This window comes from Zootoca vivipara, chromosome 6, assembly GCF_965207765.1.
Source record: "Zootoca vivipara chromosome 6, rZooViv2.hap1.1, whole genome shotgun sequence".
Taxonomy (NCBI): domain Eukaryota; kingdom Metazoa; phylum Chordata; class Lepidosauria; order Squamata; family Lacertidae; genus Zootoca; species Zootoca vivipara.
In genome coordinates this window covers 4,928,358-4,940,974 of record NC_142589.1, presented here as the reverse complement: position 1 = coordinate 4,940,974, position 12,617 = coordinate 4,928,358, and the positions used below count along the sequence as shown (strand labels likewise).

Here is a 12,617-nt window from a genome sequence, read left to right as displayed (position 1 = left end):
CCAATACGACTCTTGTGTCCAGGAGGGCAGAAGATTCTACAATTGGTTTTTAGCTTTTATTCCACAGAACAAGTTTATTTGGCAAACTAAAGTGCCCAGGCTTCAACCATTTCATCTGAACGGTAACATTTCATTTTCAACGCAGCAGTGGTGTTGGAAGTGATTATTAACAAGTTTTGGCTATTTAGCCCCTTTTTACTTATACTATATTATAGTATAAATCATGGGTAGGCAAACTAAAGCTCAGGGGCCAGATCCAGCTCAATCGCCTTCTAAATCCGGCCCGCGGACGGACCAGGAATCAGCGTGTTTTTACATGAGTAGAACGTGTCCTTTTATTTAAAATGCATCTCTGGATTATTTGTGGGGCATACGAATTTGTTCCTTTTTTCTTTTTTTTCAAAATATGGTCCGGGCCCCCACAAGGTCTGAGTGACAGTGGACTGGCTCCCTGCTGAGAAAGTTTGCTGACCCCTGGTATAAATAGTCAAAACTACTTTTCTGGTAAAGTAGTAAGGGTCCTTCAGTAATACACCTGATTTTTTAAAAATAAAAATATTGTTTTAGTTCTATTAAGAGTTTAATTACTTTTTAACCATTTTCATTTTTTGCATTTTATCTGTGTCATTTTAATTTGTGTAAGACACACCTTGAGTCCCAGACCGAGGAAAAGGCGGGATAGAGATGAATATCACAAACACATAATGAATAAACATGTATCCACGTGATTTAATTTGTAGCTTATATCTGAAGCTCAGCTTTAGGCATGAAATTCAGGCTGCATTTCACTACATTCACACAGAGTTTGTCCTTTGTTTTGAAACTCTTACATTTTGCCCCGGATAACTTGCACATGTCTGGTTCTAAGCATGCCGAACTCATTACTTCTAAAAAAACAAACAAACAAACAAACAAACAAACAGAAACACACATTGTTTGTATGAGCAATGGCCAAGAAGTACCGTGTGCTAAGAGCTACAACAGGGAGAATCCTGACTGGACTTGGTGGCTCCTGGCTCTACAGGATTCTAAACCTCCCTCCTCGGTAGCACGCCAGGTCAAAGGTCATGACCCTAGCCTACTGGTCTCAGTTTGGCCTGCCACCTGCCCAGCACTGCTCCCAGGCCAAAGACCCATCCGTACCTGACTGGCTGATGAAGAAGCAGACATCGTCTCTGAAGACTGGAGTGTTCCTGTCCAAAAAGTCACTGGCAAGTTCTACCATGACAGGCAATTCAGTCAATTCTTCCAGAACTTGACGTGTCTGGTAAAGAAAAGAAAAAGAAAAAGGAGGGAAGTCACGTACTCCTCAGCCCATGAAGCAGTGCAGCAGATTCCGGAGGGAACACTTTTTCTGCTCCCACTCTCCATCTTTGTTCAGGTAGGTAGCCGTGTTGGTCTGACGCAGTTGAAATAAATATAAAAATAAAATGGTCCAGTAGTACCTTAGAGACCAACTAAGTTTGTTCTTGGTACAGTCATACCTCATGTTGTGTCTGCTTCAGGTTACGTCTTTTCAAGTTGCGTCCTGCAGCAACCTGCAGGAACCGGAACGGGTCGTGTGCACAGATGCGGCGCTTCTGGATGCAAACGCTTCAAGTTGTGGGCGTCCGTCCGGGACGGATTACGTCTGCAACTCGAGGTTCCAATGTATAAGATTTTGTGTGCGTGCACCTTTGTATCTGAAGAAGTGTGTGTGCACACGAAAGCTTTTACCAAGATCAAACTTAGCTGGTCTCTAAGGTGCTACTGGGCAATTTTTATATTTTTTTTATATATTTCGTCTCCATCTTTGTGTCATTTAAAGAGAAAGAAAGCGTGCAGGGACAAGGGATGCCATTTTAGCTTTTCAATTTCAGTGCAAGAAACAAAAAGAGGGTCCAAGGTCGGCATCATTCTCATAGGCAAAATAGACTATACAGGCCTCAAAGAAAATGTGATTTATTACATCAGAACTGGAGTGAGTTTCCAATTCTGGTAAGACTCCCACATGCCAAATGTTCTACCAGAGGCACCAACTTGAATAAAATATTGGGGGGGGGAGGTAAGCCCCGCCTCGCACAATGACACAGCCCATGCGCACCATTTGAATGCCAATGCCCATCAACTTTGCAGGGGCCCAGCCCCCTCCAAAATTTTATTGGGGGAGGGAGGAAGGGACGTCAGTCCCTAGGAGTTGTCTCCTACGTGTTCTACTGAGTATGCCTTTCCATGCTCCAGTTGAGAATTAATGACCCAGTAGGTAATTTCAGTAAGATATGGCTCCCATCTGCAGAACCAAACAGACCAATGTAATGATGCTACAAGGATGGGTCACGGTTACACGGAGCCATAAAAGAACTACATTCACCTCCTATCAGCGCCCACTCTCCATAGCTTGACAGACATCATCGTAGGATCACAGCACTACTAATTTGTTCCATGTGTTTGAGATGCTACTCAAAAGGAAAACCCAAAGTCAGCCACTTACTGCAACTCCAGCATGGTAGCTAGTTCCGCAACCAATTAGGATGAGACGCCGACACCTTTGGATCTCCTTGATGTGATCTTTCAAACCCCCAAGATTCACTATTATAAATGTAGACACAAAGGTTTAGGTATTTAACATGACCAATACAACAACTACTACTACTCCTCAAGAAAAAACATAAGAGACATTTCAACTAAGACTTCAGGAATTATATTGTCCATTTAGAGGAATTTCAGAGCTTTCTCTCTCATCATCTACAGCAGGCATCCCCAAACTTCGGCCCTCCAGATGTTTTGGACTACAATTCCCATCTTCCCCGACCACTGGTCCTGTTAGCTAGGGGTCATGGGAGTTGTAGGCCAAAACATCTGGAGCGCCGCAGTTTGGGGGTGCCTGATCTACAGTACCCAGTAGGGTCAAGCAAATGTCATCTCCTTTGACACATTCCTAAGCAGGAAGAAGGCAATTACCAAGTGTGGCAGCATAGCCCCCTCAGTCCCACTAAGCATCCCAGCGGAGAAGGGAAACTTGCTCATCAGCAAAGCGGTCACAATGCAACCAACAGAAAGCAAATGTGGAATAGTGTGGAAGAACTTCTACCTCAGCTGTTTGATGGTGGAACGAACTATCTCCGAAGGTAGCGGACTCTCCTTCATGAGAGGTATTTGAAAAGAGGTTGGGTGGCCATCTGTCAGGGATTCTTCAGTTGTGATCCCTGCATTGCAGGAGGTTGGACTAGATGACCCTTGGGGTCCCTTCCAACTCTACAATTGTATTAATCATCCTTACATTACGTAAGGCAAAAGGGGCAGAGAACTTCTCTGTATACAGACCATCCTGTTGTGCCCCCTCCCCCCTTGATCAGCAGTACTTTATTAAGCAAAAGCGCCTCAAAAACCAAAAGACAATTGACATGCTTTTGACTTAGTTACCTGTGTAGTCATCAAAGTTGACTCTTCCTCTCATGGTGTTGACAACGGATTCTGGTTGTTCAAAAATTTCCTTCTGCATGAATGAACTGAAGTTACCTTAAAAAAAAACAGCAGCAAAAGGTAGACTGGATGGAAACAACACTGCAATCTTTATTCTGTTGACAAAGCTACCTCAACAGAGTGGGGCTGATGGCAATAGCGCCCACCTGAGAGGTGTCGGAACTGAGTTCTGGTGAGCTCTGGCTGAAAAAAGTCCTGCTTACTAGTATGTATAGGATAGCAGCCATCCTAATATAATTTTGTACTTTTTGCTGATGCAGAAATTCTTTATATTTTCTTCTTCTTCGTTATTTCAGAACGTGGTGTTTTATTATTATTGCAACTTCTTATACATAAATATTTTAGTACAGTGAACATGGGCTAAACAACATTGCCTGGGAAATGTAAAGAAAAGAATAAAACACAGCCAATTCAGTTATGTATAAACTACAACTGTGAAGCAGCAGAGCCGATGGAGCTGTGCCACCTGGTCATGATAGGAACAATTGTTTAGAAATTACTACAGTGGTGCCTCGCTAGATGAATTTAATTCATTCCACGGGTCTTTTCTTATAACAAAAAAATCGTCTAGCGAATCCCATAGGAACGCATTGAATTTTTTTTGAAAAAATTTTTTTGCCCATAGGAACGCATTAATTGAATTTCAATGCATTCCTATGGGAAACCGCGATTCGCTAGACGAATTTTTCGTAAAACGAATTCGTCTAGCGAGGCAACCTCCACTAGAAAATTCCTTTTGTTAAGCAGAAATTTCGTTAAGCAGGGCATTCGTTTTGATTTTCTTCTTCCCTCCCTATTTCCCATTTTGTGCCATTTAAAAAAAAATTGTAAGCCTCCAGGTAGGTAGCCTGTGTCCCCGTGAACCTCCAGGAAGGATCTTCTCACTCTCCCACAAACACAGCTCTGAAACTGGGAAGCTCTGACTACCAACACAGACATACCCTTCATAATCTGCTGGAGCTCCATTTGTAGGGTCTGGACAGCGCGACTAGGATGATCGGCCGCTGTGCGCTTGACTCGATGGATGGAGAGACGGCCGTCCACAACAGCTGCCACATCATCATCCTCCAGAAAAATCACTCTGTTGGTGTGCTCAATAACTGCACTGTAAAAGAGTAGAGAATGGTTCAACTTCCAACTATAGAAACTAGAAGGAGAAGAATCTGGATTATTATGCTTACGGGCAAATAACTTGTAAGATTCACTGAATAGACACATTATAAAACAATTGGACTCCAGTTATCCAGTAATGAAACCATATTAGAACCAGAGTGTTTGCAAGAGTAGATATACCAGTCTTGAGATAAGAGCTAAGCTGACTGGTCCTACTGTATTTTTATATAAACTTTGAAATACCACTAATAATGATGCTGATGATGCTGATAACAAATACGATGCTGAATTGGAATACAACTACAGCCTCCCCTCCAAAAAACTATGAATGGTCTACAACTTAACATATTAACTGGATCATTTTTAACATCCTTACTTTATCATTTCACTGTAACCTACTTTTCAGCTCTTATGCAAATTTTATTGTATTTATTTAACCCTTTTCCATTTTTACAGGCCCTTTTAAGACCAGCTAGAAACAAAGATCATGATTGATCACAAAATCATTCCTGTTTAACATAAGAAAATAGATTAATTGGCTGTGCATTCCAAAAACATGGTCTAATTGGACCCCCCACAATGTTAATTTGAACTCCTCATTGGATATTTATCAGTAAGCTCTTGAAAAGAAAACAGAAAAGATGCCTAGGCTAAATATTGGGCTCAGAGAAGAAGTGGGTCTAATGTACCTAAATAGCATGAAAGGTGCCCCCTCTCCAATGAACATTACAAATAAGAAATCAGTGTAGCAGGTCTGTACCCTGAGAGTGTTAACTCCTGTGTCAAGAAAGTCAAATCAAAGCAAAATGTTCACCTGGGCTCCAACAGACCCCTGCAATCATTTTGTGGGTTGTTTTGTACCCCAAAACAGAACAACCTGCATAAAACATGGTTTTTATCCAATGCTAGTTTTGTGCATAGTTTCACCTACTGAAGTTAATGCACGTGACTGAGGTTCATTAGTTTCAATGGTTTTGCTCTGAGTAGAACTTAGTTGGACTGACTAGAACTACACACCCAAATATCCCATTGCTTTTGAAGAGGTAAAAGGTAAAGGGACCCCTGACCGTTAGGTCCAGTCACGGATGACTCTGGGGTTGCGGCACTCACCTCGCTTTACTGGCCGCATTAAATTCGTAAGTAGAGGTACCACTGTATATGGTTCCTCACCACGTTAGGCAAAGATACAGCAATTGACCTGAGGCCACTTGAAAAGCTTCAAACACCCACATAACCGTGAAGTCATGAGCCCTCCTGGACACCTTTGGGAGGAAGGGCAGGATAGCCATTTAAAATATCAACAAGCTGGTCCCAGACTATCAGCTACACCCTGTTGGCTCTAGGATAATCAGAAGCCTTACAGCAGGCTTCCTACAATTCCCATCATCCCTGACCACTGGTCCTGCTAGCTAGGGATCATGGGTGTTGTAGGCCAAAAACATCTGGAGGGTCGAGGCTGAGGAAGCCTGCCTTAGAGGCTCCAACACCAAGAGTACCTGGGCTGCTAGATTCACACCCATTTTCCATTCTACTGGAAATACGCTAGGTGCTGAAGGTGTCCACAAAACAGGTCAAGTCAGGAAACATTTTATGCCACATATAACACACATGCTACTTGAAAGTGACACACAAATGCCAGTCACTATCTCTTCTCCCCTCTGGTGCTTCATCCAAGAGAGGTGGCCTGTCACTGACTGCATTAGCCTAGCAGTCAACCACCTCCTTGGTGCATGCTGTGGGAAGCCAAGGACAAGGCAACTTCGGCTGACTCCACGGGGGCCACAAACCTCGCATCCGATGCAAAGTAGTACTCCACCGCTTTCTCCTCGACAGGAAAGAGGCAGGTAGTGCTGTCCACCCGGGAAAGGCTGCAACTCCCCTTCTTGTCTTTGCCTGCGGAGGCAAGAGAGTTCAGTTAGCTGCCGTAAGAGCGCACAAAGCAACTGACAGCAAACGAAGGCACCTCAAAGGATAAAATTCACCCCAAGTCACCAAGTCACAGTACCAACATGAAGCTTCACTTTCTTAAAGGTTGCTGGCATAGTCCACGGGAATATTTCCTGCAGAAGCACCATTGAAAGGAAGTGGTCAAGACCAATGCCACTGCCTTTTCATTTCAACAGGAGCTGTGCGGGAGGTTTTCCCAGGGAGTCAGCCTTGTGCAATTTTATTTTATTTATTTACTTCTTCCATTTATATCCTACTTTTCCTCCACAGAGCTCAGGGAGGCCGGCGGACTTCTCCTCTGCATCACCATTTTATCCCAACAATGGTCTTGGAAAGCAGACTGGTCCAAGGTCATCCAGTGAGCTTCTCGGCTGAGTGAGGATTCAAACCCTGACCTCCCAGGTCCTAGTCAGACACACTCACCACTACACCATACTGGCTCTCAGCTTCGATGAAGGATGTGAGACAGTTGAAAGCCTTTTGGTGTGGAGTGGGGATTGTCATGTAAAAATGACAGTCTAGCTTTTCTTAAGAACATGATATAAACTAGCCAATTTCTAAGCAATTCCACATGCACAACATCCAAGCCTTTTTGAATTAGTTCTGTGTTTGTCAATTGAAAAAACAAGAAATGATGACATTTGTGTTAAGACAATCAGGTGTTCTTAAACTTGAATTCAACGTGGGCCCTGGACAGGCAGCTAATACAGGTGTTGGGCTGCTATCCTCAAAACCTCATAGCCAGAATAGCTTTTCTGAAGACAACTGAGCTAGCTGAAGTAGTTTGCATTAGGAGAACTTGGACTGGGGCAGTGAAAAATGTATTTTGAACAGGCTGCTCTAGAGTCAAGCATGTTGTACCTGAAAAAGTATTGATTCAGGAGGACTCTCACAATTGTCAGAAATACCAAGGACCAACTGTGGCTTGGTAGCTATTGATATGCCTCTCCTCCATGAATTTGTCTAATGTTCTTTTAAAGCCATCAAAACTGTTGGCCATCCCTGCATCCTGTGGGAATGAGCTCCATAGTTTTAGTACGGTATGTACTGTACTGTCTAGTTAAAACTATGGAACTGGCTCTCATAGGACACAAGATGGATTGCAGCCTTAAGACACCTGACAGTCAGAGCTATTGAAAATATAGGCATGTTCTGTGAAGAACATTTGCACACAAATGATTTAAAGTAGCAGTGAATCACAGAACAAGCAGCTCTTTAAAGGCAAAGGTACATCTGGATTTGCTACCATATTTTTCCTAGCATTGCCCCCATTTTTACCATGATTATCTACCCACTGGCAAACTGTTAGTATTCAGATCAGTACTTGATAGCACCAATGTTAAATGTATTCTAATTTTTAGAATTAAAACATGGCTCTCATGTTGATACTGACTTAAAAAAGAAAAAAGCCAGTTCGAGTTAAGTCAGACAACCTCAAATCTGGATGTTGGTTTCAAATTAACAAAATCAGCAGAAGGCAGAGAAACCAGAGAAGGCGAGAGAGGGATCAGAAGCCCTTTTGGTTAAGTGGGAAAGCCCCATTAGGATTCTTGCATGCAGAATTTCCCGCCCCCAATGCCATCTCTTTAATATGTTGCCATCACTTTCCATTGAACAAACAAGGTTACACATATTGACAATCAAAAGCCAAGATCGTCGTTTCTGTATGCACTTCTGCACCCAGAAAAGCAGGCTAAGAAATGAAAAGTTCTGCTCAAATGAACAGAGTAGCAGACTATACCCTGTGAAGCTGGTCCCTCCTCTCAAATGGAAAGCAATCAGCTACACATTAAAGAGAAAGTAATTGTCTTAATTCATTCTCAGGACTCCTCATAGAATGAATAATTATGTCTCAGGCACCTTCCTCCATTTTTATGGATATTCCATCAATAGAATGATCCATAGGTTGTGTGGCTGAAAGTGTAATATGAAAAAAATCACTTCAGTGTGTCATTGACAACAACAAAAACTTCAGCAATGTCAACTTAAAATAAAAATTAGGTACAAGCAGAAGACAGACTTTTGGCTTGGAAGTGCAGTTTCACACGGTGCTTTTTGAGCTGTGTTAAGTCCTGCGAATTTCAGTCCCATGGGGCTGAGATGAAGCTGTTTTCCAGCAGCAGCAGAGGGCTCCTGTAGCCATTGTCCCACTTGAATACCTGCATTAGCATTTGCACCCGGGACAGATACTTCCAATAAACCTTCATAACATGACTAAATGGGGGGGTGAAGCATCAGCATAGAGATACTTGGAGCAGAACAGTGGGAGGATACTCAGCTACAAACCCCTGCCGAGCCACAAACTAGATGGTGTTCATCCAGTCACCTGCCCTCCAAGAGGCACTATCCTGGGCTGCTTGCTGAAAAGTGAGATTCAAATAAAATAAATAAAGAAGGGGCCAATAAACCTGTGGTGATACCGGAATTCTCAGGCAAGCTTATAGGACTGTAGCATTAGTTGCCATCCAGTTAAAAGGAATGCATAGATTCCTAAAGCCACAGGGGATGTTCTGCTGGGGGACAAGAAGAGCTGAAGATACTGGCCAGTCTTCATACCAGAATGCTAAGGTGCCACGTGCACAAGGTATATAGTGATATTATGCAAAATGAGGGGAGTCATTTACTACCAAGCCGCTCACTGTGTATCTAAGGGTGGATTGATTTAACAATCATTCCTTCCCTCTGCCCAGAAATCCCTAGGAACATTACAGGGAAGAAGAGGCCTTGTGGGATCTCTAAGCAAGGATTCACAGCACCACAGGGATGCTTCAGCTGTTACAAAGCCAATACAGGTTTGTAGAGCAGGTCATAGAACTGTAGAGCTGGAAGGGCCCCAGCCATCTAGCCCAACCCCCTGCAACACAGGAATCACACCTAAAGAATCCCTGACAGATGGCCATCCAAACTCTGCTTAAAAACCTCCAATGAAGGAGAGCCCACCACCTACCCAGAGCCATGACATCAAACATTATAAGAACAGAACTAGATTTTTCTGTACTTTCCACAATCCAAATCCAGCTAAGGAATGCAGTACACAATAGGGTTTGCTTTTTAGAAGTCTCCCATAGCATCTCATCTCCATATTCATAAGGTTTTGATTTAGCAGATAGTACGGGTGGCGCTGTGGGTTAAACCACAGAGCCTAGGGCTTGCCGATCAGAAGGTTGGAGGTTCGGATCCCCGTGACGGGGTGAGCTCCTATTGCTCGGTCCCAGCTCCTGCCAACCTAGCATTTCGAAAGCACATCAAAGTGCAAGTAGATAAATAGGTACCGCTCCGGCGGGAAGGTAAATGGCGTTTCCGTGTGCTGCTCTGGTTCGCCAGAAGCGGCTTTGTCATGCTGGCCACTTGACCTGGAAGCTGTACGCCGGCTCCCTTGGCCAATAGAGCGAGATGAGCGCCGCAACCCCAGAGTCGGTCATGACTGGACCTAATGGTCAGGGGTCCCTTTACCAAACTTCTCATTTCTGCTACACTTGCATTAAAAGGAGGGGGAGGGGAGTTGAGAAATTCTTCAAGCTGTGATATTTACCTGTTCTGTACAGTATTGGAATGTGGTCTGTAGAAAGCTTGTGCTCACTCCGCACTCCAATGATCAGCGGGCTTCCTCTCCTGAAAACAAGACATCCAGCTGTCATGGCCAATAAACACTGGTTTCTGCATCGATTCTTCCCTTTGAAGGGCCTGATCACATTTGCAGCTTAGCTAAGTGTCAGCACAGCCAAGTTGAAGGATATAACCAAGGGGAAGAAAGTTTGGCCTTGGAGATAGCAAGTTCAAGCAAAGCACCATGTGAGGAGGGGGCAGGGATAGGGTTATGGGCCTGGGGTGGTGTGTTTGTGTCAGACCAGGACACAGAACAATTTCACAGAACAAAAAAGATTGGGGGGACCCCACTAATGTGATCTCAATTACAGCCTTCAAAATGGCAAACAGCACTAACTCAAGATCTATATAGTTCAGAATTGGGCAGCTTTTAAGCCAAGACAGAATGTAGTTAAAGGCATCCCATACCAGCTGAATGTATAGTTCACAATCTGTGGGTCAACCTCTCCAGAACCCTGAATTTTGAGACTGTAAAGATGTGACAGAAATGTGCAAAATCTTAAAATATCCCTGATCCCTGAAATGTTGATCCCTGACATGCTTACTCAAAAGTCAGCACCACTGAGATCAGTTAAGTGCAAACAAGATCACTGCCTTTAAAGTCCCTCTTTCACCTAATGGAACCAGAGGAACTACAGGTCTGGGTGAGGCAAGCAAGGAATTTTCAAAAGAGGCTTCCAGACCCTTCACAAACTACAATTCTCACAATTCTTTGGAGTAAGCTATAAAGCTGATATGCGTGCAAACATGACTTTAACTACCCAGATTCAGCTTGGAAAATCCAAACAGTCACCGCAGTCAAGATGTTGATTGTTTTGCTAATTTTGAACAGTTTGTGGTACTTCATGGATAGCAGGAAAATAGCATTAAAGAACTGGGTCATTTCTCTAAGATAATATTTTTGCATCAGCAGGTAACATGAAAAACAGGGAATATTATACCACAGGGTTGCATAAGAGATATGGCAAACAGAATTTCCTCCAATTCAAAATTGACTAAAATCTATGATAGCTTATCAAAAAGAGGTGTGGGTGCACAAATAATGAAACTGGCCTAGAGAAACACAGAGCATACTACAGTACTGGGACGGTATTTACCTGGTTCCAACTGCTTGACCAGGATAGTGAACACTTTTGAATACAAGGGCAAATGCACCTTCCTTGTGGAAAAAACAAACAAACACACACTTTACTTTTTCAGTTAACATCATTTACATTTTTTAATTAAAATATTAATATGGAGCCTTTGGGAGAAAACTCTTTCAAGGCAGCTTACAATACATTGCAGCTTAAAAGTCTCAGAAACAGTATACTGATTGACCAGGGAAACCACCTAAAATTACTAAAGTATCATCAAAGCCAACAGCAGAAGCAGGCCAACCTTTTAAGGAAGCCATGAGCAAGTGGTTATTATTATCATTATCATCATCATCATCATCATCATCATCATCCACATCATCATCCCTAGTCTGAGAATCACAGGATATTCTCTAAATTAGTCAATTAACTTACATCTAGTTTGGTAAAAGCTATGAACTAACATTCCTGTTGCAAACAGGATCCTGGCTCTTTCATTTGCTCTTTGCTTTTCATAGAATCATAGAGTTGGAAGGGACCCAGAGGGTCATCTAGTCCAACCCCCTGCAATGCAGGAATGTCTTACACTGCTGACTAAAGCGGCTGTAAGAGAAAGCAGACTGCTCTATATCAGCAATTGACTAAGCAATTCCTGAAACCTCACCATGAAACATATTAAAAGGTCTGGCAAAACATAAGAATTATATATTATCTCCTATGGGTGATAAATACTTTATGAAAAAATGTAGAATTACCAGCTGCTGGATGACCCTTTCTACCAATGTGCTGTAGTTGATATCATCACTTTCACGGTTGTCATACATGTACTTGACAAGTTTAGCAATTGTCTCGGTATCAGTCTCAGACTCAAATTCATAACCTTTGCTTTCCTGAAAAAAACATTTTAAAAGTATGACTTGTGTTAGTCGAAACAATGGAAATATGGAATATGGCACATGTGGGCTGGATAAAATAATATCTATTACACTATTTTTGTATCATAGCAACCATAATATTTTCTAAAAATATTGCACAGGCTGCTCTTGTTTCTTACAACTGCTCTACTTTCATTCATTAATTTCAAGTCCTCCTGCTCAGAGAAAGAATCAAATAGAATAGATAAAGGAATGCAGAAGCAAAAGAACCATGTCTTGATGGGCACGGTTCCAGCTCACTGCTGCACTCCTACAGAAAGCAGAGCAGATGCTAACCACACAATGCAGCCAAGCTAGTACGGAACCCAATGGCAAAGTTCTCAAAGGCCAGAATGGGTCGGGATTCAATTTTTGTTGGTTAGGGAGGGGAAGAGCGACAATAGCATTCTAGGGCAGCTGATAATATATCTAGTGCCACATATGATTGTAAACAATTAACTTAATAACCCCACGACCTCTTTTTGCAAAGAAAAATTCC

At 42.7% G+C, this 12,617-nt stretch overlaps 1 protein-coding gene across 4 annotated transcripts in view; it reads right to left on the bottom strand.

The window, feature by feature from the left end:
* Positions 1-12,617, bottom strand: part of GFPT1 (glutamine--fructose-6-phosphate transaminase 1) — a 43,055-nt gene that overhangs the window by 12,915 nt on the left and 17,523 nt on the right. Inside the window, exons 6-15 of one of the 4 annotated variants that reach the window (XM_035118080.3) lie at positions 11,960-12,094; positions 11,226-11,287; positions 10,055-10,134; positions 8,383-8,436; positions 6,363-6,468; positions 4,404-4,567; positions 3,403-3,498; positions 2,471-2,568; positions 1,144-1,264; positions 831-887 (exon numbers count right to left, since the gene is read on the bottom strand). In XM_035118080.3, coding sequence (XP_034973971.1) covers positions 831-887; positions 1,144-1,264; positions 2,471-2,568; positions 3,403-3,498; positions 4,404-4,567; positions 6,363-6,468; positions 8,383-8,436; positions 10,055-10,134; positions 11,226-11,287; positions 11,960-12,094 — 973 coding nt within the window. The remainder of the gene's footprint in view (positions 1-830; positions 888-1,143; positions 1,265-2,470; positions 2,569-3,402; positions 3,499-4,403; positions 4,568-6,362; positions 6,469-8,382; positions 8,437-10,054; positions 10,135-11,225; positions 11,288-11,959; positions 12,095-12,617) is intronic. The other 3 variants (XM_035118082.3, XM_035118083.3, XM_035118084.3) reach the window with 3 other exon arrangements.